General features: G+C 41.6%; 3 protein-coding genes across 3 annotated transcripts in view; all 3 read right to left on the reverse strand.

Moving 5' to 3' along the window:
• Positions 1-1032: 1032 nt before the first annotated feature.
• On the reverse strand, positions 1033-7726 carry LOC311296182 (vitellogenin-like). The gene is made up of 27 exons (XM_084417857.1): positions 7626-7726; positions 7454-7474; positions 7210-7361; positions 6830-7081; positions 6596-6757; positions 6357-6505; positions 6120-6270; positions 5874-6031; positions 5620-5785; positions 5409-5534; positions 5060-5278; positions 4753-4970; positions 4571-4668; positions 4327-4451; positions 4137-4238; positions 3913-4032; positions 3603-3789; positions 3410-3512; positions 3137-3322; positions 2773-3026; positions 2425-2687; positions 2288-2332; positions 2128-2205; positions 1822-2028; positions 1594-1736; positions 1359-1497; positions 1033-1273 (listed from the first exon to the last, which is right to left on the reverse strand). The coding sequence occupies exons 1-27, from the start codon at positions 7663-7665 to the stop codon at positions 1148-1150; spliced, it is 3990 nt and encodes a 1329-aa protein (XP_084273983.1). The 5' UTR covers positions 7666-7726; the 3' UTR covers positions 1033-1147.
• A 6805-nt stretch (positions 7727-14531) lies between these two features.
• The window catches only part of LOC311295635 (vitellogenin-like), a 28575-nt gene continuing 17937 nt past the window's right edge, over positions 14532-25169 (reverse strand). Inside the window, exons 33-52 of the mRNA XM_084417102.1 lie at positions 22425-22528; positions 20949-20969; positions 20754-20863; positions 18597-18664; positions 18326-18511; positions 18116-18227; positions 17817-18006; positions 17484-17734; positions 17339-17383; positions 17137-17214; positions 16831-17037; positions 16585-16727; positions 16357-16495; positions 16141-16270; positions 15865-16048; positions 15677-15771; positions 15521-15597; positions 15249-15414; positions 14952-15113; positions 14532-14712 (exon numbers count right to left, since the gene is read on the reverse strand). Coding sequence (XP_084273228.1) covers positions 14609-14712; positions 14952-15113; positions 15249-15414; positions 15521-15597; positions 15677-15771; positions 15865-16048; positions 16141-16270; positions 16357-16495; positions 16585-16727; positions 16831-17037; positions 17137-17214; positions 17339-17383; positions 17484-17734; positions 17817-18006; positions 18116-18227; positions 18326-18511; positions 18597-18664; positions 20754-20863; positions 20949-20969; positions 22425-22528 — 2572 coding nt within the window. The 3' untranslated portion in view covers positions 14532-14608. The remainder of the gene's footprint in view (positions 14713-14951; positions 15114-15248; positions 15415-15520; positions 15598-15676; positions 15772-15864; positions 16049-16140; positions 16271-16356; positions 16496-16584; positions 16728-16830; positions 17038-17136; positions 17215-17338; positions 17384-17483; positions 17735-17816; positions 18007-18115; positions 18228-18325; positions 18512-18596; positions 18665-20753; positions 20864-20948; positions 20970-22424; positions 22529-25169) is intronic.
• LOC311296183 (vitellogenin-like) lies at positions 19326-20849 on the reverse strand. Its single transcript, XM_084417858.1, has 6 exons — positions 20712-20849; positions 20338-20589; positions 20104-20265; positions 19881-20029; positions 19617-19767; positions 19326-19502 (listed from the first exon to the last, which is right to left on the reverse strand). The coding sequence occupies exons 1-6, from the start codon at positions 20715-20717 to the stop codon at positions 19341-19343; spliced, it is 882 nt and encodes a 293-aa protein (XP_084273984.1). The 5' UTR covers positions 20718-20849; the 3' UTR covers positions 19326-19340.

Below are 25169 nucleotides of genomic sequence, written 5' to 3' on the forward strand. Positions count from 1 at the left end.
GCAGAGTTCTCCTTTAAAGATGGGGTGCTTTTAGAGAAAGAATATTAGATACTCAGAGTGAATGTGTGGTTGTAGAGGTGTGGACACATGGAGGAGGGATAAAGGTGCTCAACTTTTATAATCCATGCAATTAGATGAAATGAACATAATAAGAACAAAGGTTCTTATTTGATATGGTATGGATATTTTAATGCACATAATTCACTTTTGGGAAGTTTATGCACAGATAGTAATGGAGGGGTTGTAGAAGAGTTTATGGAGGAACAAGCTTTAGTTTGTTTAAATGATGATAAGGGAACCAGATTAAGCGTCTCTGTGTGGACAAGGCCTGAAATACAAACATGAATCAAAACACACACAACAGTACAGTACCCTGACAGTACCCTCCCCCTCCCGGAAGGCGTGTAGGCAGCTCAGGGGTTTTCTTTTAGGCCTATATTATTTTATGCTCTTACATAATCTTTTAACATTTATTGCTAATAAACTTAATTTGAATGCTGTCTAGCGCATAATATAATATGATATTATAGTATAATATAGGTTAATATGATCGTTTCTACTGCACTTTTTCCATTCTTACTTTAAAATAAAATAATAATTTATTAACAAAATCCAGTTATTGCCATGTTGCTATGCAGGTTTGTTTACACATTAAACTCATGGCCACAAGAAATACAGTTGATATTGTTCCCTCAACATAAGAATCCATGGCCATAAGAAAAATATGTCATTCCCTCAACATAGGATTTTAAAGCCACGACTTCACATCACTTGGCCACAACATAAAAATGTTGTTGTTACCTCAACAAACTTATCTTTTGGCCATGACATGTCACGTTCCCACAAATTAATATGTCGTGACTCGTGACCACGACAAAACTATGCAAACCGAACATGCCCCCTCTCAGTCACCGTATTTTATATATCTTTCATAAATAAATAATAAATTGTAATCTTATTGTCAAGTAAAAAAAAAAAAAAAAAAAACTTTTATGAGTACTGAGAATTGTAAAATAAAAGCAGTTCGCACAATTCTGACACTTGCAGGGTATTTATTAGAATTTGGTTGCATTACATTACAGATATCACAAGAGTGGGAATGTATTAAATTAAACTGAATGTGAAAATGTAAAATGTAATTAATTTCTTATTCTTCCTTGATATGTTTCTGGATCCAGGAGAGAATGTCCTCATCGATATGAATGGAAAGAGTTCCGTCTGGATTGATGGGAACAGCGACAGGGAGACGAATATCCATCCTTGACAGTGTCATCTAGAGCAGCAGGAACAAAAATAATTTGTTGAATTTTCTTATTATATCTCTGTGAGAATCATAATTTAACTGAAAACAATTTCACCTCTGGAATCCTAGCAATGACATTCAAGGATCTCTGAGTTGGCAAGGCTGCAGTCAGTTCAATCTCTTTCTCACTGTTCGTTGCTCTTTCTAGTCTAAAGCCCGTCTGGAGAGCCGCCATAGGGATGTGCTTAGACAGCCTAATTGTGAAGGGATGCACAAAGAAGAGCAGATTAAACAAGTTCCATTTTCTAAACTATACAATACATTTGTCATTCAGTGTTGCTGAACATTACTTTTTGGCGTATGTGGTGACAATTATTGGCAGCCTCTCCCATTCCAGCTCTAGACGTGCAGCAGGAAATTCGCCCAGGACACCGGCTTCAGCTTTAGCAGTGACTGCATACTGTTGGCATTCTTCACCCCAAGCAACCTTGGCCTAAAGGACATTTGTGTTCAAACGATGGTAATGATGTAAATTATTTCACTTGAGAAATTAATTTCGATAATAGTTCCAGTCTTACAGTGACTTTGTGCTTGCTCAGCAGGGCACCATCAGCACAGATCTTCAGGTTGTCATTTTCAGCGATGGAGGAAACAACGAGCTGCACTCTTGCTGTTGGCTTGTCAAAGTAAGCAGCAAGTTGGTAGCCCAGCAGCTTGTGGTCAACTCTCACAGCACGGGCAATGACAGCAAAAACAGGTGGAAGATCATTTCCGAGGAACTTAGCCTGAAAGCATAAACCATAATCAATTTAAGTGGATTTTAGTATAAAATGTCAACTTTGGGTTATATGTTCATATGTTATTAATGACACTAATTGATTCACCTGTTTCTGGAGAGCCTCAAAGCTAGATGCAGTGCTTCCACTGCTTACTGCCTTTGAAGCACCATGGGGTGCCAAGAACTGCAAGCAAAAATAAGTTTTGTAATAAGTAATCGATATAATCTAAAGTAATAATATAAAAATTTAGCTTTTTAGTAGTTACCCGATCTTTGTGGAATTTCTTGAAGGGCTCCATGATAGTGGCAGTCTAAAAATCCATTTAAAATGATTCAGTGAACAAATATATCTATGACACAAATATTGACTACCTAACCAACACGCTACATTCCACGTCCTCACCTTACTCATACGAGAGCCGGACATGGAGGAGCTTGAACTGCTGCTACTGCTGCTGCGGCTGCTACTGCGGCTGCTACTGCTGCTTTCAGAAGAGACGGACCTATTTTTGTCTTCAGTCTCCAGAATTTCCCTCAGTTTCAACAGGAAGGCCTTTCCTTCTGGAGTCTGTTCATCAATGAGGCTGATTTGCTTAAGGAGTCTCTCAGCAGCTCTAGGACCAACTTGGACTTCAAGCTCCAGTCTTTCAACTGCAGGACCTTCAGCTAAAGCCAAAATGACAATTATTATCTTGTCTGCAAATTTTTCTGTAATTTTCTCTGAAATTAATACTCTTCTCTGAATGTATACCTCTTGTCAGTGCAGCACGGACTGAGTGCTGTCCAATTATGTAGAAGAGAGGAGAATTTCTGATAAAAGCAGCATTGTGAGAGTGCACCTCAACGCACCCCTTGATTTCAATGTATGGGACAGCAAGACAGAGAGTCTTGTGAAATGGAGCAGCAGGAGTCTGGTCATTTTGCATGGCCACCTCAGGTACTAAGGGAACAATCCTCTCAGCGTTGGGCTCTTCAATGTTTCTGACCACAGCAAGAGTCTCAAAGCTGTTGGAACACAAAAAAAGTGGGTCACATCTCACTTTCAGAAATCTTTTGAGCTATTTATGAATTGCTTCAGAATGTTTTCTCCACTGGTCTGACTAAGATTGCATTACCTCACATCAGCAATGTGTTCAGGAAGCTCAACAGGCAGAGCCTCCACCTTGTAGTTGCCCTTGAGAATGTCTGCTCTTGCAACCACTTTTCCAGGGGCAATAGTACGGATCTTTCCTCTTGCCATAACAGCAGCTTGGATCAAGGCAGTGTTCACTCCCATCACAGCAAAGGTCTGGAGAGCAATACTGAAATAAGAATAAGGGAGATTGTTTGTAAAACTGTTGTTGTATACATTATATCTCATCTTCATAAATGTAGCTGCAAAAGTATACCTTGGTCTAGCTTCAGCCTGGAGTTGAATATCAGTCTTCTTGAGCTGCTCAAGAGTCATAGTCTCAATCTCCTCGGGGAGAGGAGGTGTAATGGTGGCCTTAACTAGAGGGATGAACAGATTAACATCAACCTTCAAAGTGACACCCTCATGTCCAAGGAAAGGATAAAAAAATTATAAGAAAAAAAACATACCATTGAGACTTGCAGTAGCGACAGCAGCAGTGTACAAACTGAGCTCCATGGGCAAACCAACTGCTGTTGGCAAGATACGACGCACTTCAGATGCAAGCAGGGGTTTGGCATACTGGAAGGCAACTCCTTCCTGCAAAGCTTTAAGGGCACTCTTCAACAGTTCACGTGGTTTGGGTCCAGTGACCATCTGGGGATAGTGTTTATGAGAAACTTAATTCTAATTGTTAGAATTAAGTAAAAGAATTATTTGTGAGACAGATCTCAAAAACATATGATAATGAGAGAGTAGACATGAGCTAAAACACAATACCGGTATAGCTTCTTCAATTATGGTCTTGTCAATGTTGAAATAAGCCACTTCTTGTCCAAGTAATTTGATATAGGCTGAAGCCAGTGTCTGATTGTTTGGCAAGGTCTTCCAGTTTGCGAGCTTGAGGAATAAAAAAAGAGAAGTCACACACATATGCCTATGTCATGCTTATAATATTACTTAAAAGTACACAATTATACTGTACACTGGACATGAAAACTTACAGCTCTCAGTGTGCGCTTGATCTTTGTGATACGGTCAACACTTTCATCTGCAGCAGGAGATTGTAGAAGAGCCTCCTGGATTCCTTCAGTTCTCACACCGATCTGTTTGAGAGAATCAACTGAGTGAAGACTGACACTTAAACATTTTAAAACCATGAACATGTTTTTTAATAACTCTTGCTTGTCCCACCTCAAGAACATCAGCAGCAGCTCCAGCCAGGTAAGCACGTGCTTTAGCTACAACAGCTCTGGGCAGGATGGTGGCGGCATCATTGATCATGTAGGCACTACCAGCAGCTCCAATCATAAGAGGAGCTGCACCGGGACAGAGGTAAGAATACATTTAATGTGTCAGGAGATTTTTTTACACATTTTAAGAAACACCCATGACACTGTTCATTTTTTAGCTCTCTTATAAAAATGGCTAGACTCACTATGATAGAAGTCCAGCTGAATGGCTCTGCTGAAACGGAAACTAAGCCTGTCCAGTTTGCGACTCATGAGCTTGATGGCAACATTAGCTGCACCCGCACTGAAATGGACAACCATTATTACCTCTGGCTTGTGCTTATTTTATGTGGTGAAGTAAAATATGTGAGAAATTATTTGTTCTTACACAGATGCCATATCCGGAGCAGTGATTCTGGTCAAGGACTTGATGTGGGAATAGGCAAAGCTTGCAACATGCATGTTAGTCTCAGTCTTCAAAGCACCAGCAAGATTGGAGACGAGAGCCACTGAGGGCTTGGACTCAAACAACACAATACAAGCAACCATACGCACTTCAGGGTGGAGAGCCCTGTCCAATACAAGCTGCAGGGCCACTGGCTGAACCTGAGCCAAGAAACAAGGTTAGTATATTATGGGAAGAAAATATGTATAATGTTTTACAGTAATTGATTCCTACAATGTCTGACACTTACCAGTTTGGGCTCTTTCTTGGCAATGTTCCTCAGGGCCAAGATGGCATCAACCTGGACTCTAAGAGGCAGAGAAGTAGCTGCAGTTCTCAGTCCAGGTAGGAGCTTCATGATGGGTTTAAGACTAGCAGGGTGACCAGCATTGCCCAGAACTTTCAGAGCCAAAGTGATTTTAGGAATGTCATTCTTTGAAATGGCCTCTGCAGCAATCTCATGGATGGGCTGAGGAGTTTAAGGCACATACATTTAGACAAATAATATTAATAATATTTAGTAAGATAATATTTACTATAATTGAAAAATATTATATTAAGTCCAGGGCAGAAATGTATGGAGGTCTTGAGGTGTTTACCCTGAGGAGCTCGGCGGGGCAAGTGGGAACTTCAACGCAGTATTTGGCAATCATGGAACCATATCCCAGCATGACGACTTCACGAAGAGCTGGGATTGTGGCAATTTTCTCGTGCATAGCCAAACTCTGTTCAACAACATACATAAATTATTAATTTGATTTTGGTAAGATTTGAAGAACAGCACTTTGAGTATAGTAAGATTTTACCCACAGCTGTCAACTGGATGGACTCCAAATCAGCAGTGACCATTTGCAGAGCAACCACAAGAGCCTGAATGAACTCAGGAATGGAAAGTTCACCAGCCAGGAACTTCTCCTTGATGAATTTTACAATGACTGGTGTGCCAACAGCAGGAAGAGCATCCAGAAGCCAGCGCCTAACAGATTCATTGTTTTAAAATATATTCATAATAAAAAATTGTCTTTGAACTATATTCTTATGAACATATTGCTCAGATATTGTACCTGTAAACTGGTTTGTCTTTGAACTGAGCCCAGATAGCCTCAATATTCTCCAAGGTGGCAACACGCAGGAGCTGGATGAGCTCAAGAAACTTAAGTGGAGCATCATCATGGACCATGGCCACATTGTTTTCAGCAAGGTGCTTTAAGACCTCGGTAATCTAGAGAGAGTAAGGGCAACACTCAGTTGATCATGGATCAAAGGCTTTCACTTGGAGACTGTTAAAGATTTTGAGTAATGAATTATACCTGGGCTGGTGCATTACTGATCTTCAGGAGTTGAATGGGGGTCTGAAGAATTTCAGTTGAAAACTCATACTGCAAGGATCCACGGTCCAAGTAATCAGCTTTGATTGGAACAACAGGCGTCTTCTCAATCTCAGCAAAAGTCAAGGTTTGTCTAAAAAAAAAAAAAAAAACCTTTATTTCTTAGTAATATTGTTACTTCATATTTTTAAGAGAAATCTCACAGACGACCAATCTTACTTTGCTTCCATCTGTGCAGCACCATGGATCTCATTGAAGGGTGAAAACTGATGCACTTCCTCAACTGTTGCTTCAGCGATCAGTACACCGGCGGCAGATGGTTTCATGATGTAGTTGTAAGATGCAGTTTCAATCAGACTCTTGACCCTCTGTTGGGAGAAAGGTATGTGACCATTTGACTCTTGGCATTTTCATTATACTGAGTAAATATTTCAATTCTTTCCAGTCTTCTTTATTACCTTTGTGCATTCAGCACACCTCTCACTGTACGCCAAACCGATGTCCTTCATGATTCTCTCATGGCAGTGGCTCAGATCCTTAGACTTGGAGACAATAATGTGGTTGGCCTTTGGATCCTCACTGATGGCGTAGTGGGTCCTACACACTCCCTGAACTCCAGCCTTGAAGAACAAGTAAAAAAATTAGATTGCAGAACTCAAAATGGATCAAGTGTACTAGGATCACTTTCTTACCTCTTGCAGCTCATAGATGTTCTGGGTATTCTTGAGGTTGAGCTGAAGGATGTTGAGGATTCCTCTGTGCAGGTTCAGTACTGTAGGGGAGACTCCTGCAGGGGCGAATACCTTTCCAACCACACCATTAGCATACTCAAACTTGATGGGAATCTGAAGCTGAGCAGCCAGAGCTGAGGTGAGCTTAGTGGCAGGAACAAATGGATCCTTGGGCCAAATGCCAGCATACTCGTGGAGCAGAGGATCCATGAGCTGAAAAGAAATATTTTCACTTAAAACAAGGGAATTGTTGCTTTTAACAGTCAATGCTTGCTAACGCAGTTTTATCTTTTCCTTAGTGTTGAACACCTACAAAGTTTACAGTTTATAATGGTCATTACCTTCATCATGAAGGTGTTCTCTGTCACGGCACTGAGATGAACCTTGCTGCTGACTTTTATTCCTGCTCTGGCCAGACCTTCTTGAGGAAGACCACCCAAGAGCAGAGCCTCATACTTGTACACATAGGTCTTGTCAGGGGCAAACTCAGGAACTGAAAATGGTAGAGTATTTCTTTGGTTGAGTTTAAGCAAGTATACAATAGTTGTAAATTACCTATTTACAAATTACAATTTTGTTACTTACCAAGGTTGATCTGTTGACATGCTAAAAAAATAAAATAAAATAAAACACATGAGAAAATATGCTTTTAAAATGACTTAATTTAACTAATTTATTTTAAGAGGTTCTAATTTACTTTCTTAAAGAGAAATATTTTAAGAAAAACATTATTTTAAGTTCAAAACATAAAACTTACCCACAAGGGCTACAGTCAGGGCAAGCACAACAGCTCTCATGGCTGATGGTGTGTGAAGAGCTACTCAGAGAATCAGATCTTTTATATTAGTTTACTGCTGCCCCTTTATTTATTTTTTTAATTAATTATTAACAGATGTCTTTAAACATAACAGGACTGTTGGGTCAACCTCTGAACATCAATATCAATTAGAGGTTAGGTTACCCTGTCCTGTCATGTCACCATCAAGAGCAATGACCAACGACAATTTTGTATTTGTCTTCATTTGCCAGAAAGTTATATCTATCTATCTATTTATCTATCTATATATATACAGTATATATATATATAGCTCTGGAAAAAATAAATGAACTACTTAATCTATTCTAACAATACATACATATATGTGTGTGTGTATGTATTGTTAGTAGAATAGATAAAGTAGTTCATTTATTTTTTCAGGACATGTGGCTTTGCATGGTTAAACGACATACAACTATTATCACTTAGGGTGTACTCACATTTGTTGCCAGCTATTTTGACAATGATGGCTGTATGTTGAATTATTTTCAGAGGACAGTAAATATATACTTATATACAAGCAGCACATTTACTACTCTAAAATATATACAAGTTTCATTTCTATATTATTGTCCCTTGAGAAGATATACTAAAATGTTTGCTGAAATGAACACATTTACCTCAAAATGATGGGCTCTATCTACTCACCATGTAGCTGTAAGAGAGAGGGACACAGGAATATTTCCTGATCAAAAATCAGACTCAGCCAATGGACCAAAACATAGACTTTTCAGTAGTGACATGAAAATGCGGGACACATTGTTTCGTGATATAAAAATAAATTATAATAAAAATATACATATATTTTTTTTTAACTTAGATAAGATATTATAAATATATATTTTAAAAACAACAATGGAAAAAACTGCAAAAATTATTTCAATATCATTTTCATAAGTTGAAATTTAAGGGTTAGGGTTTGGGACAGCCATCTCCCAATTGAAAATACCCAATAAATTATGATTTTATATATAATAAACTTACTGACATTTTTAAATATTTTTGTTGGATTCAAAAGATAATAGAAGGATCTTAGTTAGCATTTAAGATTTGAATACTTTTTTTATTTTATTTTTTGGTTGTGGGACAGCAGTTTGCACCAATTCCGTAGAATGGTGCATATTAGAGAGATGCATCAAAATGAATATTCTGGGCCGAAACCGAAAATTCTGGATGCGCTTTTTGTTTCTGATCATTGGTTTTGATATTGGCCTAATGCCTATAAATGCCAAACTTTTATACATTTGAGTCCCTCAACCTAATCAAACCATCTACAGTGATCACTCATAGCATAGTGGATTTATTTATTGGAAAAGACAATCAGAAATTGCTTTGTTTTCATAGGGTCACTCAAGGTAAATCAATCCACTGTCCTGTGGGTTGCGCTGTGTAGTTCAGTTCTATTGGATAGCCCAGTATCATTTGATACACTTTGCTCTGCTTTTTTTTGTAGCTTTTTGCTCTCAAAGAACACAATATAGACAGATTTGGCATAAGACTATCAGTTTTAGGTTAGGTCACCCTGGCTAAAGTCAATATTAGTTTGAGGACCATGTCACAGTTTCACTTGAAATATTTTATAATTGGTCATTTTACTTTGTTTTACTCTTAATACAAGTAATTTTCAGTATGAAAATTCTGAATTGCTCGTGACATATTTAGGACTGTGCATGTTTTTGTGGCTCCATCAGCCAATCAGCATTGTCATGAGATGATTGATGTATGGCACCTTTTTTTGTGGCTCTAGAGCTGTTAGTTAAATAACAATAGCACCTTACGCAATGAACCACTAAGAGCAAAGATGGCACATTTTTTACTAAAAATTCAAATTCTGTGCCAGCTAGGGATGCTCTGATTAATTGACCACTGATCAAAATTAGCTGATAAATGAATTTGACGCATGGTCTCTGAACTTCTCTGAACTTGCCCATCACGTAAACTAATCACATGTCAATAACACATAATGTGAATATGAAATGCTTGTGCAACCTTTGTGTCAGTCTCCATCAGAAGTAAGTTGCCAGAAATGTACAGGATTATTTTACAAATTACTCAGAAAGTTACTGTGAAATAATGTGAATTCATGCTGGCCCATATTTATTTATTTGTTTTTACAAATTATTACTGTGAATAAACAGCAAAATTATGCTAAAATCAGAGTAACAACATTCTTTCTGCACTTCTTGGAACGCTCAGGTTTTCCCAAAACAGCCTTGAGTTCACCGCGTCTCTCTGTCTTTTCAATCCTCAAGCAGCTTATACCCCTATCTCCCGGGAATTACTGAAACGAGAAGCAGGTGTTAGACACTCTGAACTTGACCAAGGCTGCATTCCAGTCCAAAATCGTCATGCCCTTCACTCGCTAACTTCCCTCCGTCTCGTTCTCTTGAATGTACGTCATTGCTTACGTTGCACAAGTGCCCACTACTGGCGGAAACTGCAATATAGGCTGAAGTGGAACGTCCTAAGCCCTTGATCACTTGGAATAAGCTATGGAGTTGATTTATTATTATAAAAAAAATCCCTTTAAGAATTTGTTTAATGCAGCATCCAAATGTATGTAGGTGTGTTTGGGTTGTTTTAAATGTAAAAAATTATAATTAATATATCATAGAGTTGTTTGTTGTGGTGGTGATTAGACAAGATCTGTGGTGACGTCACAATCGTACGGCATTGTGGGACATATAGGTGCCTGAAGTGTACATATGAAGTAGGCTCAAGTCAAAATCGAGGGAACGAGGGTCTGTCCATATAAACTTCCCTCGTGCACTTCATGAAGTGGGATGCACTTCAAAATGGTGGCAGGGGTTCCCCCGAGGGGAAGTGCTTAGGGAAGTTCGCAAGTGCGTGTCTAAAAGTGGACTGGAACGCAGCCCAGTACTTGCCCCCGCGCTCGTCTCCTGGCTTGCTCCGCAGACTTCGCTGAACCACATAGAATATTAAATATGCTAATTGGCTGATTTTAAGGTAGTCAACCTATTCTAAGCATGAATATGAAGATTTTATCGTAGCATTATTGAAGCATGAAGATTTGCCAATAACTTATTCCAAATTCATAACTGTTTGTAGATGGATCTTTCACAATAGTGAAGCATCTGCTAAGATACAACTTTGAAAGATGTGACATCATCTTGCAACAAAAATTTTTTTTTATAAGCAACTCCTAATGCATTATACAGGATGATGTTTGTGTAACATGTATATTCGGTTATGTTATGTTCTGTTTTGGTTCTGTTTTCCCTGTGCAACGCCTGTGTTCCCTAGTTAGTTTCCTTGTTTGTTGAATAGTTCCATACACCTGTGTCTTCACACTGATTACCTCTCCCCATGTATTTAAGCCTTGAGTTCTTTCTGTTCCTTCTGGTGGTTTGTGGTTGAAGTTTTTCCTCCCATGAACTCTTGCGTGTGAATTCTGATTTGTTAATAAAGAATGTTTATTTTAGATACTTTGTTTTGTCATGTGAACTAAGGCACGTCTCCCAGGGAAAAGTCTTTGAGAGGATTGGGCAGTGGGTGTTGCTGGTAAACAACAATGATAATAAGGTGGTGGCAGTAGCAGTAACTCCCTCATTAAAGGTAAATGAACTTTAAATTCTCTAACACTGTAAAATAAATTGTTGCTGCATTAAATTAAGTAGGTCTATAATCCCAATGGCTGGTTCAGTCATATCAACTGTTAAACTTGTGAAAGTAAACCCTGCATGTAGTTAATGTAAAAAATATGTTGCCACGAGTTATTGATCACATTTTCCCCCAGTGTCTTCTTTTGTGCAGTTTTACACAATACACCAACACTTTTACCTGTTCCCAAGCAAGTGGTGGCTGAAGCATGTACAGTAAGTTGACTTTCTCTAGCTCTACATCAAAAGGGAAGAAAGTGCAACACTTTGTAATGCCCATTTGTTTCCAATGCACAGGACAGTGAAGAAACCCTCTCAGATGACTGTCTTTTAGAGAAAGTATCTGTAAGTGCATACATGACTTTACTTAAAGCAGAACTCGGCAACTCTAGCGAACTCTAGTCACTTCTTCGCTGATTTTCCCTTTTGTTGTCACATGTTTTCCCCACGAGCTCCCCCTACAGCTGTGGGAGGGTGTATATTTCACAACACTGTCGTAAAAAACTCACTTGCGGCGGCCTCCTCCCCCTCTCTACCGCTGCTCATGTGCGTTTGTTATGATCGGAGCAAGCCAACTGTATCGTGTGGAGCTATGTCTACCGAGGTGGGTAATACATCATACATGCGTGTGTTTATGTCGAATTGCCGTAAAGCAATTCGTGTTTCGCGCTCGTTCTCGTTCTCGCTTCTCACGAGATTTCCAATTTCTATCTTGCCGGGACGGTAGTCCCCATGTTGCAAGGTTGGTTTTCCGCCTGGGAACGCTGGGGGGAGCGGGGAAAGTCACCAATATCACCAGAACAGGTTGTTTAACCATCCAAATGATTTCTAGACAGATTTATTAAGTTAAAAAAGTTACCAAGTTCTGCTTTAAAAGGGTCATATAATGGTACATGCACTTTTACAAGTTGATTGTACTGAAAAGTGTGTTGGCAATGCCGGTACACAACCATCATAAAATGATAAAAATCCATCCAGTGTTTTTTTTTTAATCTTCTTATATGTTTTCCCCTGTCTCAAATCAAGCCGTTCGACCGTGTGACGTCACAAGATCGGACGCCCCTCCCACGATTGTTGATTGACAGCAGCGTTTCAACACAGACCCACCCTCGCTCGTGAGCGAGCTGTCATCATAATCCGCCGTTGTTGATACGCTGGAGCACTGTCTATGAGCAGAATGGCATCTAAGCGATTGTGGTGTTCTGTTCTTGGGTGTAATAAGGAACACAGCAGTCATTTGAATGTTCCTAAATCCGAACCGCTGAAGATGCAGTGGCTGAGTTTTGTTTTCGAAGGGAATATTCCCCACGATCAACGTCAATGCTTTCATGTTTGCGCGAATCATTTCACCAGACTGCTTTATAAACGAGAACATTGAAAAAGGTATTAGCTCCTGTCTGAGTATGTGTTGTTTATGTGCCTAATGACTGTCATAGTCTCACAGACGGGTTATTTTTTAAACAGATCAGTAAAAATGTTGTGCTTCAGCCCTGACAGTTGTACCTAACACTGCATAGATAAAGTTGTTCATGACCATTAGCTGTAACATCAATCTGTCAATGAACTAACGTATACATCAGTAAACATATAGCGTTCGCATCTTACTACTCTACCCTGCCAGTACATACAAAGATAGATCAAAGTGGCATTACGTTAACCAACCATTCAGAAACGTACTGTTTTCTGACTCTGGTTCAAATTGATATGGTTGCACAGATGTGTCCTCAGAGACTCCCGCTGCCATTCTTCAAAATATACCCTCAACCGTGTGTTGTGTCAAAACGCCCCACAGAACAGAGGGGCGGGGTGAGCAAAGCTCATTATCATTTAAAGACACATGCACTTAAACAGCGTGCTGAAAACAGAGCTGTTTTTGACCAGGTAAAATGAGTGTTTTCTTACAATACTAATGAGAATTTTTAATTAAAGTATATTACAAACTTTTAATTTAGACCCTAAAGAATCATATTAGCTTGTACAAAAATGGCATTATTATGACCCCTTTAATTTATACTTGTGTACCTATTATTTATGACTGCAATATGAGTAGCACATCTACAGAGAGGCCTAAGAGTCTGCACAAAGAAGTGATACAGAGGTGGGCAGTTTTGTAATTTTCCTTTTTATTTTTGTTGCATGAGGTATGCGTTGACAGGTTTATGATTATTTATTTATTTTCCACAAATGACACAGGGTGATATCCATTCCCTATATAATAGGAGTCTTCAACAGAAAATAGAATATTTTGAAAAAACCAAACTTAGGGGTGAAATAGAACTTGACTACACCGCAATGGCATCCTCCCATAGAAAGCCACGTTAAGAGCCATCTTTTCTTTATGATAAAGGGTTTCTATGAGAGGAAAACGCTTAACGTGTAATGCATTGCGTTCATATTCTGGGCTCATCTGCTTTTCTGTAGGATAGTATGGTTTATTAATGAGGTGTGTACAGCATTTGATCTTTATCACTGAAGTAGCCTATTAAGCCACATTAAGCTTTTTCTTTAAGGGTTTTCTATGGGAGGAAAACGCTTAGCCTAATGTGCAATTAAACGCAATGTTCGTATTCTGGGCTCATATCTGCTATTAATTATGTGTACAGAATTTGATCTTTTAACATGAATGTCCATTGGGGGCTGCTATTTCTTCAGCTTTTTGAACGTAGATGTATGATAAAGACATGAATGGCTATCAATGTTATGTGGATAAAGGCATATTTTGTACATGACTACACATGTCCTTATAAGGCTAAGAAAATATGTCGTTGTAACGACATAGCATCACGTTATTACGATAGAAAGATGTCGTTTTAACGACATAAGATCTCGTTATTACGACATAATTGAGTGGAAAAAATAACATGTGTGTGGCATGCGTCACCGTAGGTTTGAAATAAAAAAGCACATACATGTAGGAGATTGATTACCCAATGGTAAGTAATTAAGATAAACTGCTCATTTAGATGATACTATATCGAAGGATTTTTCCACAATTCTACAAACTTTTCAGACTAGTGATTTCTCATTTATATTCTGTGCAAGCGTTGTCTTAATATTTGCCCCTTATGTTTTATTTTCATTCATCTTAAAATATCATAACTATCTGTCATTGAATGCCCAGTACCTATGGCTATTACAGCAGAAGTAGACAACAATGGGAAGTAGTGCTCCAGTTGTTAAATAAAGAAAAAAAATAGTCAGCAGACAAATTTTAAGAATGCTCATTCAGATTTATTGAAATTAAGGCGTTAATGTACAGTAGCTTCAAAAATGTTGCATTAAGTTTTGCTTTGTGAATTGGGTTTAAGCACACTGCTCAGTGCAGCGACAGGCCACATGAGCATCTGTAGTCTCTCTCACGTCTACACTCTTCTCATAGATTCCATCAAACATGTTGAGGTTGGAGTCTGTAACACAGAATATAAAAATGTAAGTGACATTTAGACACCAAAAATGTATATTTTCCCATCCAGACAATGTTACGTTAATCACTTGTATATTGTTCGGCCTATGTAGTTCATGGTAATATTATTAAATGTCAGTGTTTGATTTTAAGATGTAAAATCTGCTTTCTCAAGCAAAACCACATTAGAATTCCTGACCTGGACTGAGTCATAATCTTCAAACAAGTAATGAAATCACTTACCAGTGGACAGGCAGTGGTATCCAATAGTGACAGGGATGGTTCTGATTGGTGCACAGCCTGACAGACAGCGCAGCACAGGCTCAACAGAGTAGCATTTAGATTCCTGTCCATTAAAAATCACTTGCTTCTCCAACTTCACAGATTCAAGTTTCATGCGGCATTCTGATAAATATATTAATATAATATATAATCATGTGAATATAATATATAACAAATAATAGGAAAAATATTTGTTTTTTAAAAACTTCTTTCAAACATATGATATTGTTGTAATACACAGCATCAGACAAATCTTACGGCTGGCATCACGGCAGCTCTCAGCAGGAAGCACCCATGAGTGGGCAAAGCTGACTGAGCTCTTGGTCAGGTATCCACTGGGCGTAGTGTATTCCTGTTTGATCTCTCCATCAGCCTTTCCACAGAGGCCACATGTCTGTCCTTTCATCCAGTCTGCAACTTGAGTCTATAAATGAAAATGTATGTCAGGAATTAATCGAACTCTGGATGATGCATTTTTGCTGCAGAAATTCAGTAGCTGATAAATACTCTTTAACATGCAGTCACCTGGCAAAGTAGACTTCCTGGAGCCCGTGACTATGAGCATAAAGTGACAAACCATCATCCTTCTTCCTGATTTGGATGGAGCCTAAACCAGAAGTGCATTTTAATTTATATTAGCTAAAGATATTATGTGAATTAAGTCGAAGAGACCACATGGAACCTACCTGAGGGATGCTGATAGGGAAGACTGCTGATGGGAACTTCCATTCCATTAACTTTAACTTTTGCATCGGTGCCCAAAGAATAGAACTCTACATCACTGTTAAATACAGGTGATCAACTCAGTACAGTGGTAGAAAAATTATAATCACAGTAAATAAACCTGCAGATTAAATGGATGGTATCAGCTTACATATCAGCAAGTTTAATGTTCAGGCGTTTTTTTTCAGACTGTTCATCCTTCTTCAACAGAACAACAAATTTCAACTCAGGTGTGCAATCCTGGGTTAAGACTTGGTAGCAGGAAATGGGCATTTCGATCTTGTACCTCCTGTTGTTGAAGGTGGTGATTGTGCCCTGCATCATGCTGCACTGAGCTATACAAGATAAATCAAAGATAAATCAAGAAACTGTGTGGTTTCTGATTATATGTAATTTAATTCCTGTATGTCATATCACTGATTTGTACCTGTGGTGTAATCATAGATATAGTTCTGGGCTCTGAACAGAAAGTCCTGATCAATATGAATAGAAAGAGTTCCATCTGGATTGATGGGAACAGTGATAGGGAGAGGAATAGCCATCCTTGACAGAGTCATCTAGAGCAGAAAATAGTTACAGTAGTTGCCTTTTCTTTCTTTTATCTCTGAGTGAGTCATAGTTTAAATTAACAGAGGCCACTCACCTCTGGAATCCTAGCAATGACATTCAAGGTCCTCTTAGTTGGCAAGGCCACAGTCAGTTCAATCTCTTTCTCACTGTTCGTGGCTCTTTCAAACCTGAATCTCATCTGCAAAGCTGCCACAGGGATGTGTTTAGACAGCCTGTTTGAAAAGTGATAAATAAGGAAAAAGTTTTCAAAACATAACATTTCTACAGTTACCACAAAACAGTTCATGATCATTGTGTTTACTTTTTGGCATAGGTGATGGCAATAACTGGAAGCCTTTCAAATTCCCACTCTAGACGTACAGCAGGGAATTCTCCAAGGATTCCAGCCTCAGCTTTAGTAATGACTGCATATTGTTGACACTCTGCACCCCAAGCAACCTTGCTCTGAAGAAGAAAATGTATGTACAATTCAGACCAGTAAAACATCAAGGACAGAATTAGACAATTGTGACAGTTTAGCAAACTTCATCCTCAGCTCTGATCTTACAGTGACTTTTTGCTTGCTCAGCAGGACACCATCAGCACACAACTTCCAGTTGTCATTCTCAGCAATGGAAGAAACAACGAGCTGCACTCTAGCAGTTGGCTGGTCAAAGAAAGCAGCAAGCTGGTAACCCAACAACTTGTGGTCCACTCTAACAACACGGGCAATGGCAGCAAAAACAGGTGGAACAGCATCCCCAAGATATTTAGCCTGAAAGAATGAACAAGCATTTAAGCAATTCATTCAAGACGTGTGAAATTCCTTTGTAGGTTTTGTTATAGACAAATCAAATCACAGAAAATGGTTCACCTGTTTCTGGATATGCTCAAAGCTAGATGCGGTGCTTCCACTGCTTACTGCCTTTGAGGCACCATGGTGTGCCAAGAACTACAAGCAAAGTTTTTGTATAGTACTAACTGTACTGGAAGGAACTCAATCTCTCCATATACAATAATGTGTTAATGTAAAACCTTTAGAAAGCAATGAGCAAAAAGTATTCCTTAGTAATTACCTGATCTTTGTGGAATTTCTTGAAGGGCTCCATGTGATTGGCAGCCTGAGAACCCATAAGAAAGAAATGAGAATTAATACAAATATGAGAGTTTGATGATATAAATGCCAGCTACCAAGCCATCAAACAAGATCCATGTCCTCACCTCAGTCACACGAGAGCTGGACATGGAGGAGCTTGAACTGCTGCTGCTGCTGCTGCGGCTGCTACTGCTGCTTTCAGAAGAGACGGTTGCATTTTTGTCTTCAGTCTCCAGGATTTCCCTCAGTTTCAATAGGAAGGCCTTTCCTTCTGGAGTCTGTTCATCAATGAGGCTGATTTGCTTAAGGAGTCTCTCAGCAGCTCTAGGACCAACTTGGACTTCAAGCTCCAGTCTTTCAACTGTTGGACCTTCAGCTAAAGCCAAAATGACAAAACTGATTACAATTTTATCTGAATATACATCATGCTTACTAAAGTAATTTTGTTTTGGAAATACCTCTTGTCAGTGCAGCACGGGCTGAGTGCTGTCCAATTATGTAGAAGAGAGGAGAATTTCTGATAAAAGCAGCATTGTGAGAGTGCACCTCAACGCACCCCTTGATTTCAATGTATGGGACAGCAAGACAGAGAGTCTTGTTAAATGGAGCAGCAGCTCTCACGGGAGTCTCATCTGGAATTTCAGAGGACTGAAAAGAATAATGAAATATTATAACAAGCCTCGCTATTTTAAAACTTGAAGCAAATTAATGCTCTGCATACTAACACATATTCATTATATGCGTGTTCAAAACTTACCAAATACTCATTAGGAGTCTGGGCATTCTGCATGGCCAACTCAGGTACTAAGGGAACAATCCTATCAGCGTTGGGCTCTTCAATGTTTCTTGCCACAGCAAGAGTCTCAAAGCTGTCAGAACAAGGAAACATTGGAAGAAACTGTTGTTCCTTTTTTGGGGTAATTCATTAAACATTTTTGATACACTGACAAGACTAAGATTTCAATACCTCACATCAGCAATGTGTTCAGGAAGATCAACAGGCAGAACCTCCACCTTGTAGTTGCCCTTGAGAATGTCTGCTCTTGCAGCCACTTTTCCAGGGGCAATTATACGGATTTCTCCTTTTGCCATAACAGCAGCTTGGATCAAGGCAGTGTTCACTCCCATCACAGCAAATTTCTGCAAAGCAATACTGAAACAAGAATAAGGGAGGTTATGTTTTTTAAACCATTGTTGTATATGTTACTTCTTAGCTTCATGTGTTTTTAAAAGTGTACCTTGGTCTAGCTTCAACTTGGAGTTGAACATCAGTCTTCTTGAGCTGCTCAAGAGTCATAGTCTCAATCTTATGAAGGTAAGTCAGTAGCAAAACTCGAGAGCACGTAGATTTGAATTTGAGAACTTGTACAATAAATATTGGTACTTGTACATGAACATTTACACTCACAGCTCCAATGTGAAAACCTGTAAAATAAAAATCTGAAGTTGAATGTTGAAATTTGCACTCGTATACAATAGTCACAAACCTGTATTCTGAATCTGAAGCTGCAGACAAGTAGACACAAATGTGTAAAATGCCATTCACAGAAATACAACGACAGACACAAACTTGTAATATATATTTTGCGTTTAATCTTACATTCACATTCGCAGTACTACCTCAATTAGGCACTTGCAACTTCTCAAATCTGTCACTGCAATTTCAAATTTCGCGCCTTGACTTTTGCTACTCTTTTCGCGATATATCGTGCAAAACTAACTTGTGCACTTGAAACTCAGAGGCGGTGAGAGAGAAAGGGGGACGGGAGGAGGGGGGGTCAAAGGAGTCGTTTATTGGTTGGCACCTAGCCAATGAAATGGGACTTCGATGATGTCACGAAACCTGCGTGCACTGAAACGCTAACATGGCTTAATGCATTAGACTGATATTAAAAGAAATAAACGATATTATCAAACTCAGTAAACACAATGCTAATAATTTTATGTTTAACTATATTGCTGCTAACATTTTTTACAAACTTCTACCTGTAAACTGGTTTGTCCTTGAACTGAGCCCAGATAGCCTCACTATTCTCCAAGGTGGCAGCACGCAGGAGCTGGACGAGCTCAACAAACCTTAGTGGAGCATCATCATGGACCATGGCCACATTATTTTCAACCAAGTGCTTCAGGACCTCGACAATCTAGTAAGAGTAAAGGCAATGTTCATGCATCAAGTCTTGACAGTTCAATGTGGATGCATTTTGTTATAATTTAGAGCTTTAATGCAATAAAGGTAAATTAATGTACTCCTTTACCTGTGCTTGTGCATCACTGATCTTCAGGAGTTGAATGGGGGTCTGAAGAATCTCAGTTGCAAACTCATACTGCAGAGATCCACGGGCCAAGTAATCAGCTTTGATTGGAACAACAGGGGTTTTCTGAATCTCTTCAAATGCCAAGGTTTGTCTATAACAAAAAATATTTATTTATTTCTGTACCTTCACTTTTTTAAAAATAATGAAATATGTGAAGTATTACTTCATATTTTTAAGATAAATCTCACAGAGAATCAATCTTACTTTGCTTCCATCTGGGCAGCACCATGGATCTCATTGAAGGGTGAAAACTGATGCACTTCCTCAACTGTTGCTTCAGCGATCAGTACACCGGCGGCAGATGGTTTCATGATGTAGTTGTAAGATGCAGTTTCAATCAGACTCTTGACCCTCTGTTGGGAGAAAGGTATGTGACCATTTGACTCTTGGCATTTTCATTTCAATTCTTTCCAGTCTTCTTCATTACCTCTGTGCATTCAGCACACCTCTCAGTGTACGCCAAACCGATGTCCTTCATGATTCTCTCCTGACAGTGGCTCAAATCCTTAGACTTGGAGACAATAATGTGGTTGGCCTTTGGATCCTCATTGATGATGTAGTGGGTCTTGCACACTCCCTGAACTCCAGCCTTGAAGTACAAGTAAAGAAATTAGATTGCAGAACTCAAAATGGATCAAGTGTACTTGGATCATTTTCTAACCTCTTGCAGCTCATAGATGTTCTGGGTCTTCTTGAGGTTGAGCTGAAGGATGTTGAGGATTCCTCTGTGCAGGTTCAGTACTGTAGGGGAGACTCCTGCAGGGGCGAATACCTTTCCAACCACACCATTAGCATACTCAAACTTGATGGGAATCTGAAGCTGAGCAGCCAGAGCTGAGGTGAGCTTAGTGGCAGGAACAAATGGATCCTTGGGCCAAATGCCAGCATACTCGTGGAGTAGAGGATCCATGAGCTGTAAGGGAACGTTTCACTTAAAATTTTACCATTGCTTGTAACAGTAGGAGCTAGCTGGGACTTTTTTGGTGTTGTTGTGTTTTACCTTGAAATTTTAAATCATTTTTTAATAGTCATTACCTTCATCAGGAAGGTGTTCTCTGTCACGGCACTGAGGTGAACCTTGCTGCTGACTTTTATTCCTGCTCTGGCCAGACCTTCTTGAGGAAGACCACCCAAGAGCAGAGCCTCATACTTGTACACATAGGTCTTATCAGGGGCAAATTCAGGAACTGAAACATAATTATATATATTTTAGTTTATTGTAGAATGAATTTGTCGCTTAAAAGAAAATGTAACTTTCAAATGAACACTTACCAAGGTTAATCTGTTGACTCGCTAAAAGAAACAATATAGACAATGAGACAAAACTCTAAAAAACAAGGTTTTTTTTTTTTTTTTTTTTTTTTAACAATGAATTTTCTTACCCACAAAGGCCAGAGTCAAGGCAAGCAAAACAGCTCTCATGGCTGGTGGTTTGTGAAGATTTCAAGAAAAGAACAGACTTTTATAGTTCTCTTACGAGAGGTTCTCTCGTACTGCGTAAATCTTACGCTAGGGGAAAATCTCTTTTCCGCGAGATACTGAAGCCAAAAAATTATCCTTAATTTTGAAATAATGTAAAACGCGTTGCGGCAGCATGCAGACATAGGCGAGACAGCTCGCGCGCCTATTGGCTGCTCTGCGGCAACTGCAGCAGCCTATCGAAGAGGCCCTAAGCTGTATTTATAGCCCTAGGCCACGCCTGTCTCGGCGGGACGTGACGTAGTGGAGCTGACGTCACGTCCCGCCGAGACAGGCGTGGCCTAGGGCTATCAATACAGCTCGAGAGGCTAGCTTCACTGATTTTTCATCTCTTCAGTGGAGCTCACGCATCGCTGGATCCTGAGAGAAGAAGCCGCGCCGTTGAAGAAGCCTTTCAGCAGGACGAGCCATTGCATCTGGAGTTGCTGGCCGCGCCGCCTTCAGTCGCCGTTCCCTGCTGTGCTATCCGGCGTAATATCCTTTTTCTGCTAGTGTGTGTTCGCCGCCGCGACTTGTTATTGTTGAAGCGGTTGTTATTGAGGAGGATCGCTGTTCTCTCCTGGCGTCGGGCAGTGAGGATTGGTCGAGCTCTGTGGATCTCGCCCCCTCTTCTGCCCGCGAGCCGTCAGGAAAAAGGGCCAGTATTGAAGCTGAGCTGACGCGTCTGCTCACACAGGCCACAGAGAGCCTCGGCCTCGAGTGGTCAGCGCCCAACGAACCCGCACGCAACCGGCTGGATGGTTGTTTCCTGCAGGTTGTTTCCTGACGTGTTTCGTCGCCTTCAAGACCCGCCCCGTTTCTTCCTGAGCTTCACGAAGAACTCGCAAAGTCTTGGAGCACCCCCTTCTCGGCCAGGCTACGTACTTCTGCCTCAGCAGCATTCTCCGTAGTGGACGGTGCTAAGGACAGAGGATACCTCGCTCTTCCTCTTGTGGAAGAGGCAGTAGCAGCCCATCTTTGCCCGCCCTCTGCTGGACGGCGCGCTAAGACGGCGCTTCCTTCTAAAGCCTGCTGTGCTACCTCAGCCCTGCACAGTCGCGCTTATACCACCGCTGGACAGGCCGCTTCAGCGCTGCATACTATGGCCACACTCCAGATTTTCCAGGCCTACCTTCTCCGTAAACTGGATGAGGACGGCTTGGAAGCTATCAGCGTGCCGGATTTAAGAAGTGCTACTGATCTCGCACTCCGCGCTACTAAATCCGCTGCACAGGCTATAGGGCGGAACATGGCCTCTCTCACCGTTGCTGAGAGACATTTATGGCTGACGCTTTCCGAGATGCCGGATTCGGAGCGCTCTGCGTTCCTCGACGCCCCCATCTCTCCTGCTGGCCTCTTTGGATCGTCCGTCAAAGATTTCGCGGACAGATTCGCTGAGGTACAAAAGACGTCACAAGCCATGAAGCACTTTCTGCCAAAGCGCTCTAGCTCCGCAACGGGCCGCTCTAAACAGCCGTCTGCTCGAAGCTCACAGCCGCAGCCTCCGCCCCCTGCCACCGCCTCGCAGCGTCGACAGGCCCGGGACCCGAGACCGCGCTCTCGCTCTGCTGGCCGCCGCCCCCCTACGCGTGGGCCCCGGCCAAAGATTGAGATAAAGCCCGAGGCCTCAAAGTCTTCCTAGCCCTCCTAGGAAAACGACGGTGTTCAAGTCCCGCTGCGGCCGGACTTCCACCAAAACTTTTCGCTCGTTCAGTTCCTTCACATGCGACTGTTCCAGTGTATTCTGCAGTAAACAAGTCGGCTACACTGCCCGCTTGCCTGCACACAAACGCCGTTTCAAATCCCATAAAGAGCATATTTTCTGGTGTTCCGGCCACGGCCGATGGTGTTATGAGTGTAGTAAAAATGCCCACTGTCCAGTGCCCATTCCTACACACAGACACAGCCCGCTCCACAGGGCTCGCGCACATAAAATCGACTCACGTCGATTGCGCACTAAATGTAGTGAATGTGCCCACGTCCCAGTGCCCACAAACACTACACACTGCATGTCTTTCGGTTTCTGTAAAAACGAAACCAACACACGTTCTCAGTGTAAATGTGCCCGCTGTTTCGCGCCCACATTCACCCACAGACATGATGAATCCTACGGGACTGCCCGCTGTTATCAGCGCACCCCCCTCCTCAAACGCTGCAAATGCGGTGTCTATATTACAGCATACCGAAGCTCTCCGACCGCCACTATGTCACGGTCAGAGCCCAGATTTCATTCAACCCCTAGCTATCCATGCAAATGCGTGGGCAAAGCTTCCCGGGGTATCAGAATGGGTGCTGAACATTATAGAAAGAGGCTATTCGCTACAGTTCGCTCGACGCCCCCGCCGTTGCGCGGCGCGAATCGAAACCACGGTAGACAAAGAAGTAGCACATCTACTTCGTGCCGAAATTGCGCCACTGTTGAGCAAAGGGGCTATAGAGCTTTTATCTCAAGCTCAGAGCGAAGGGGGGCTGTACAGCAGATATTTTCTGGTTCCGAAAAAAGACGGGGGTCTCAGACCCATTCTAGATCTAAGACGGCTGAACAAAGCGCTTTCAAAACGCCGGTTCAGAATGCTCACAACTAAGACAATCCTCTCGCATGTTCGCCAAGGGGACTGGTTTGTGTCGATAGATCTGAAAGACGCCTATTTCCAAATTCAAATAGCGTCACGTCACAGGCGATTTTTGAGATTCGCCTTCGAGGGCCGGGCATATCAATACACAGTCCTACCATTTGGCCTGTCCCTAGCACCCCGTACATTCACGATGTGCATGGACGCAGCCCTCGCTCCCCTGATACTTCGGGGAATGCGAGTTTTGAACTACTTGGACGATTGGCTGGTTCTAGCTCAGTCACACTCAGAGCTCATAGAACACAGAACCATGTTACTCGAGCATCTCGAGAATCTGGGTCTCAAAGTCAATTGGGCGAAGAGTTCACTGTCTCCCAGTCAGAGAATATCTTTTCTGGGCTTGGAACTGGACTCGCTGTCCATGACAGCGCAGCTGTCGCCGCAGCGCAGACTGGTTATTCAGCGCATGACGGAAACCTTCCGCCGCGGCACTATAGTCCTGCTCAAAAAGTTTCAAAAGATGCTGGGTCTTATGGCCGCAGCATCAGCAGTTCTTCAGCTGGGTCTGCTTTGCATGCGCCCGCTGCAGTTCTGGCTACAAGCGCGAGTTCCACGCCGAACATGGGCTTCCGGTCTTTTTCGCCTCGAGGTCGATCGAAAATGCATCTCAGCATTGATACCTTGGAAAGCGACCGACTGGTACCAGTCAGGTGTAAGCCTGGGGACTTCCTCGAGGGTGAAGGTGGTGTCTACAGATGCCTCCACCTCGGGATGGGGAGCGCTGCTCGACGGCAGACTGTTCTGCGGCCAGTGGTCAGAACGAGAAAAGCTCCTGCACATAAACTGCCTGGAAATTATGGCAGTCGACAACGCGCTGAGGCGCTTTCATCCCCGAATAGCAGGACACCAAGTTTTGGTCCGCTCGGACAACATGTCGGTGGTAGCCTACATAAATCGCCAGGGAGGCATCACATCCCGAAACCTTTACAGGTTAACGGAACGCCTCCTGGTATGGGCCCAGCACAATCTGAGCTCGCTCAGAGCAGCGCATGTGCCTGGCCGCCTGAATGTGGGACCAGACATACTGTCCAGGAACAATGTTCCAGCAGGGGAATGGTCTCTACATCCACAGACAGTTCGGCTGCTGTGGGAGACATTTGGCAAAGCGAAAGTAGACCTGTTTGCGTCTCAAGAAAACGCTCACTGTCCGGAGTTTTTTTCCAAGAGCAGGGATGCGCTGGCCCACGTCTGGCCCCGCTGCCCGCTCTATGCTTTTCCCCCCGTCGCGCTCCTACCCCAGGTGTTAGAGCGGATCAGGGAAAACGGATGCTCAGTGCTATTAGTCGCTCCGCTCTGGAAGAACCAGGCTTGGTTCCCAGTTCTGATGCAGCTGACGAGCGCTGCCCCATGGCCAATACCATTGAGGAGGGACCTCCTCTCTCAGGCCAAGGGCTCGATCTGG

The sequence above is a fragment of the Rutilus rutilus genome (genome assembly GCF_951802725.1).
Source record: "Rutilus rutilus genome assembly, chromosome: 8".
Taxonomy (NCBI): Eukaryota; Metazoa; Chordata; class Actinopteri; order Cypriniformes; family Leuciscidae; genus Rutilus; species Rutilus rutilus.

Bases quoted from the DNA above. Each gene is read 5' to 3' on its own strand.
- LOC311296182 (XM_084417857.1), bottom strand. From the start codon at position 7,665: ATGAGAGCTGTTGTGCTTGCCCTGACTGTAGCCCTTGTGG. The intron at 6,032-6,119 runs GTATAATTCATT...TACTCTCTCTAG, and splicing joins TCAGTAATGCACCAGCCCAG to ATTACCGAGGTCTTAAAGCA. The intron at 4,669-4,752 runs GTAAGAACAAAT...TGTCCATTTCAG, and splicing joins GCTCCGGATATGGCATCTGT to TGCGGGTGCAGCTAATGTTG.
- LOC311296183 (XM_084417858.1), bottom strand. The intron at 20,266-20,337 runs GTTAGAAAATGA...TTGTACTTCAAG, and splicing joins ACATCTATGAGCTGCAAGAG to GCTGGAGTTCAGGGAGTGTG. The intron at 20,030-20,103 runs GTAATGAAGAAG...TTCTCCCAACAG, and splicing joins GGTGTGCTGAATGCACAGAG to AGGGTCAAGAGTCTGATTGA.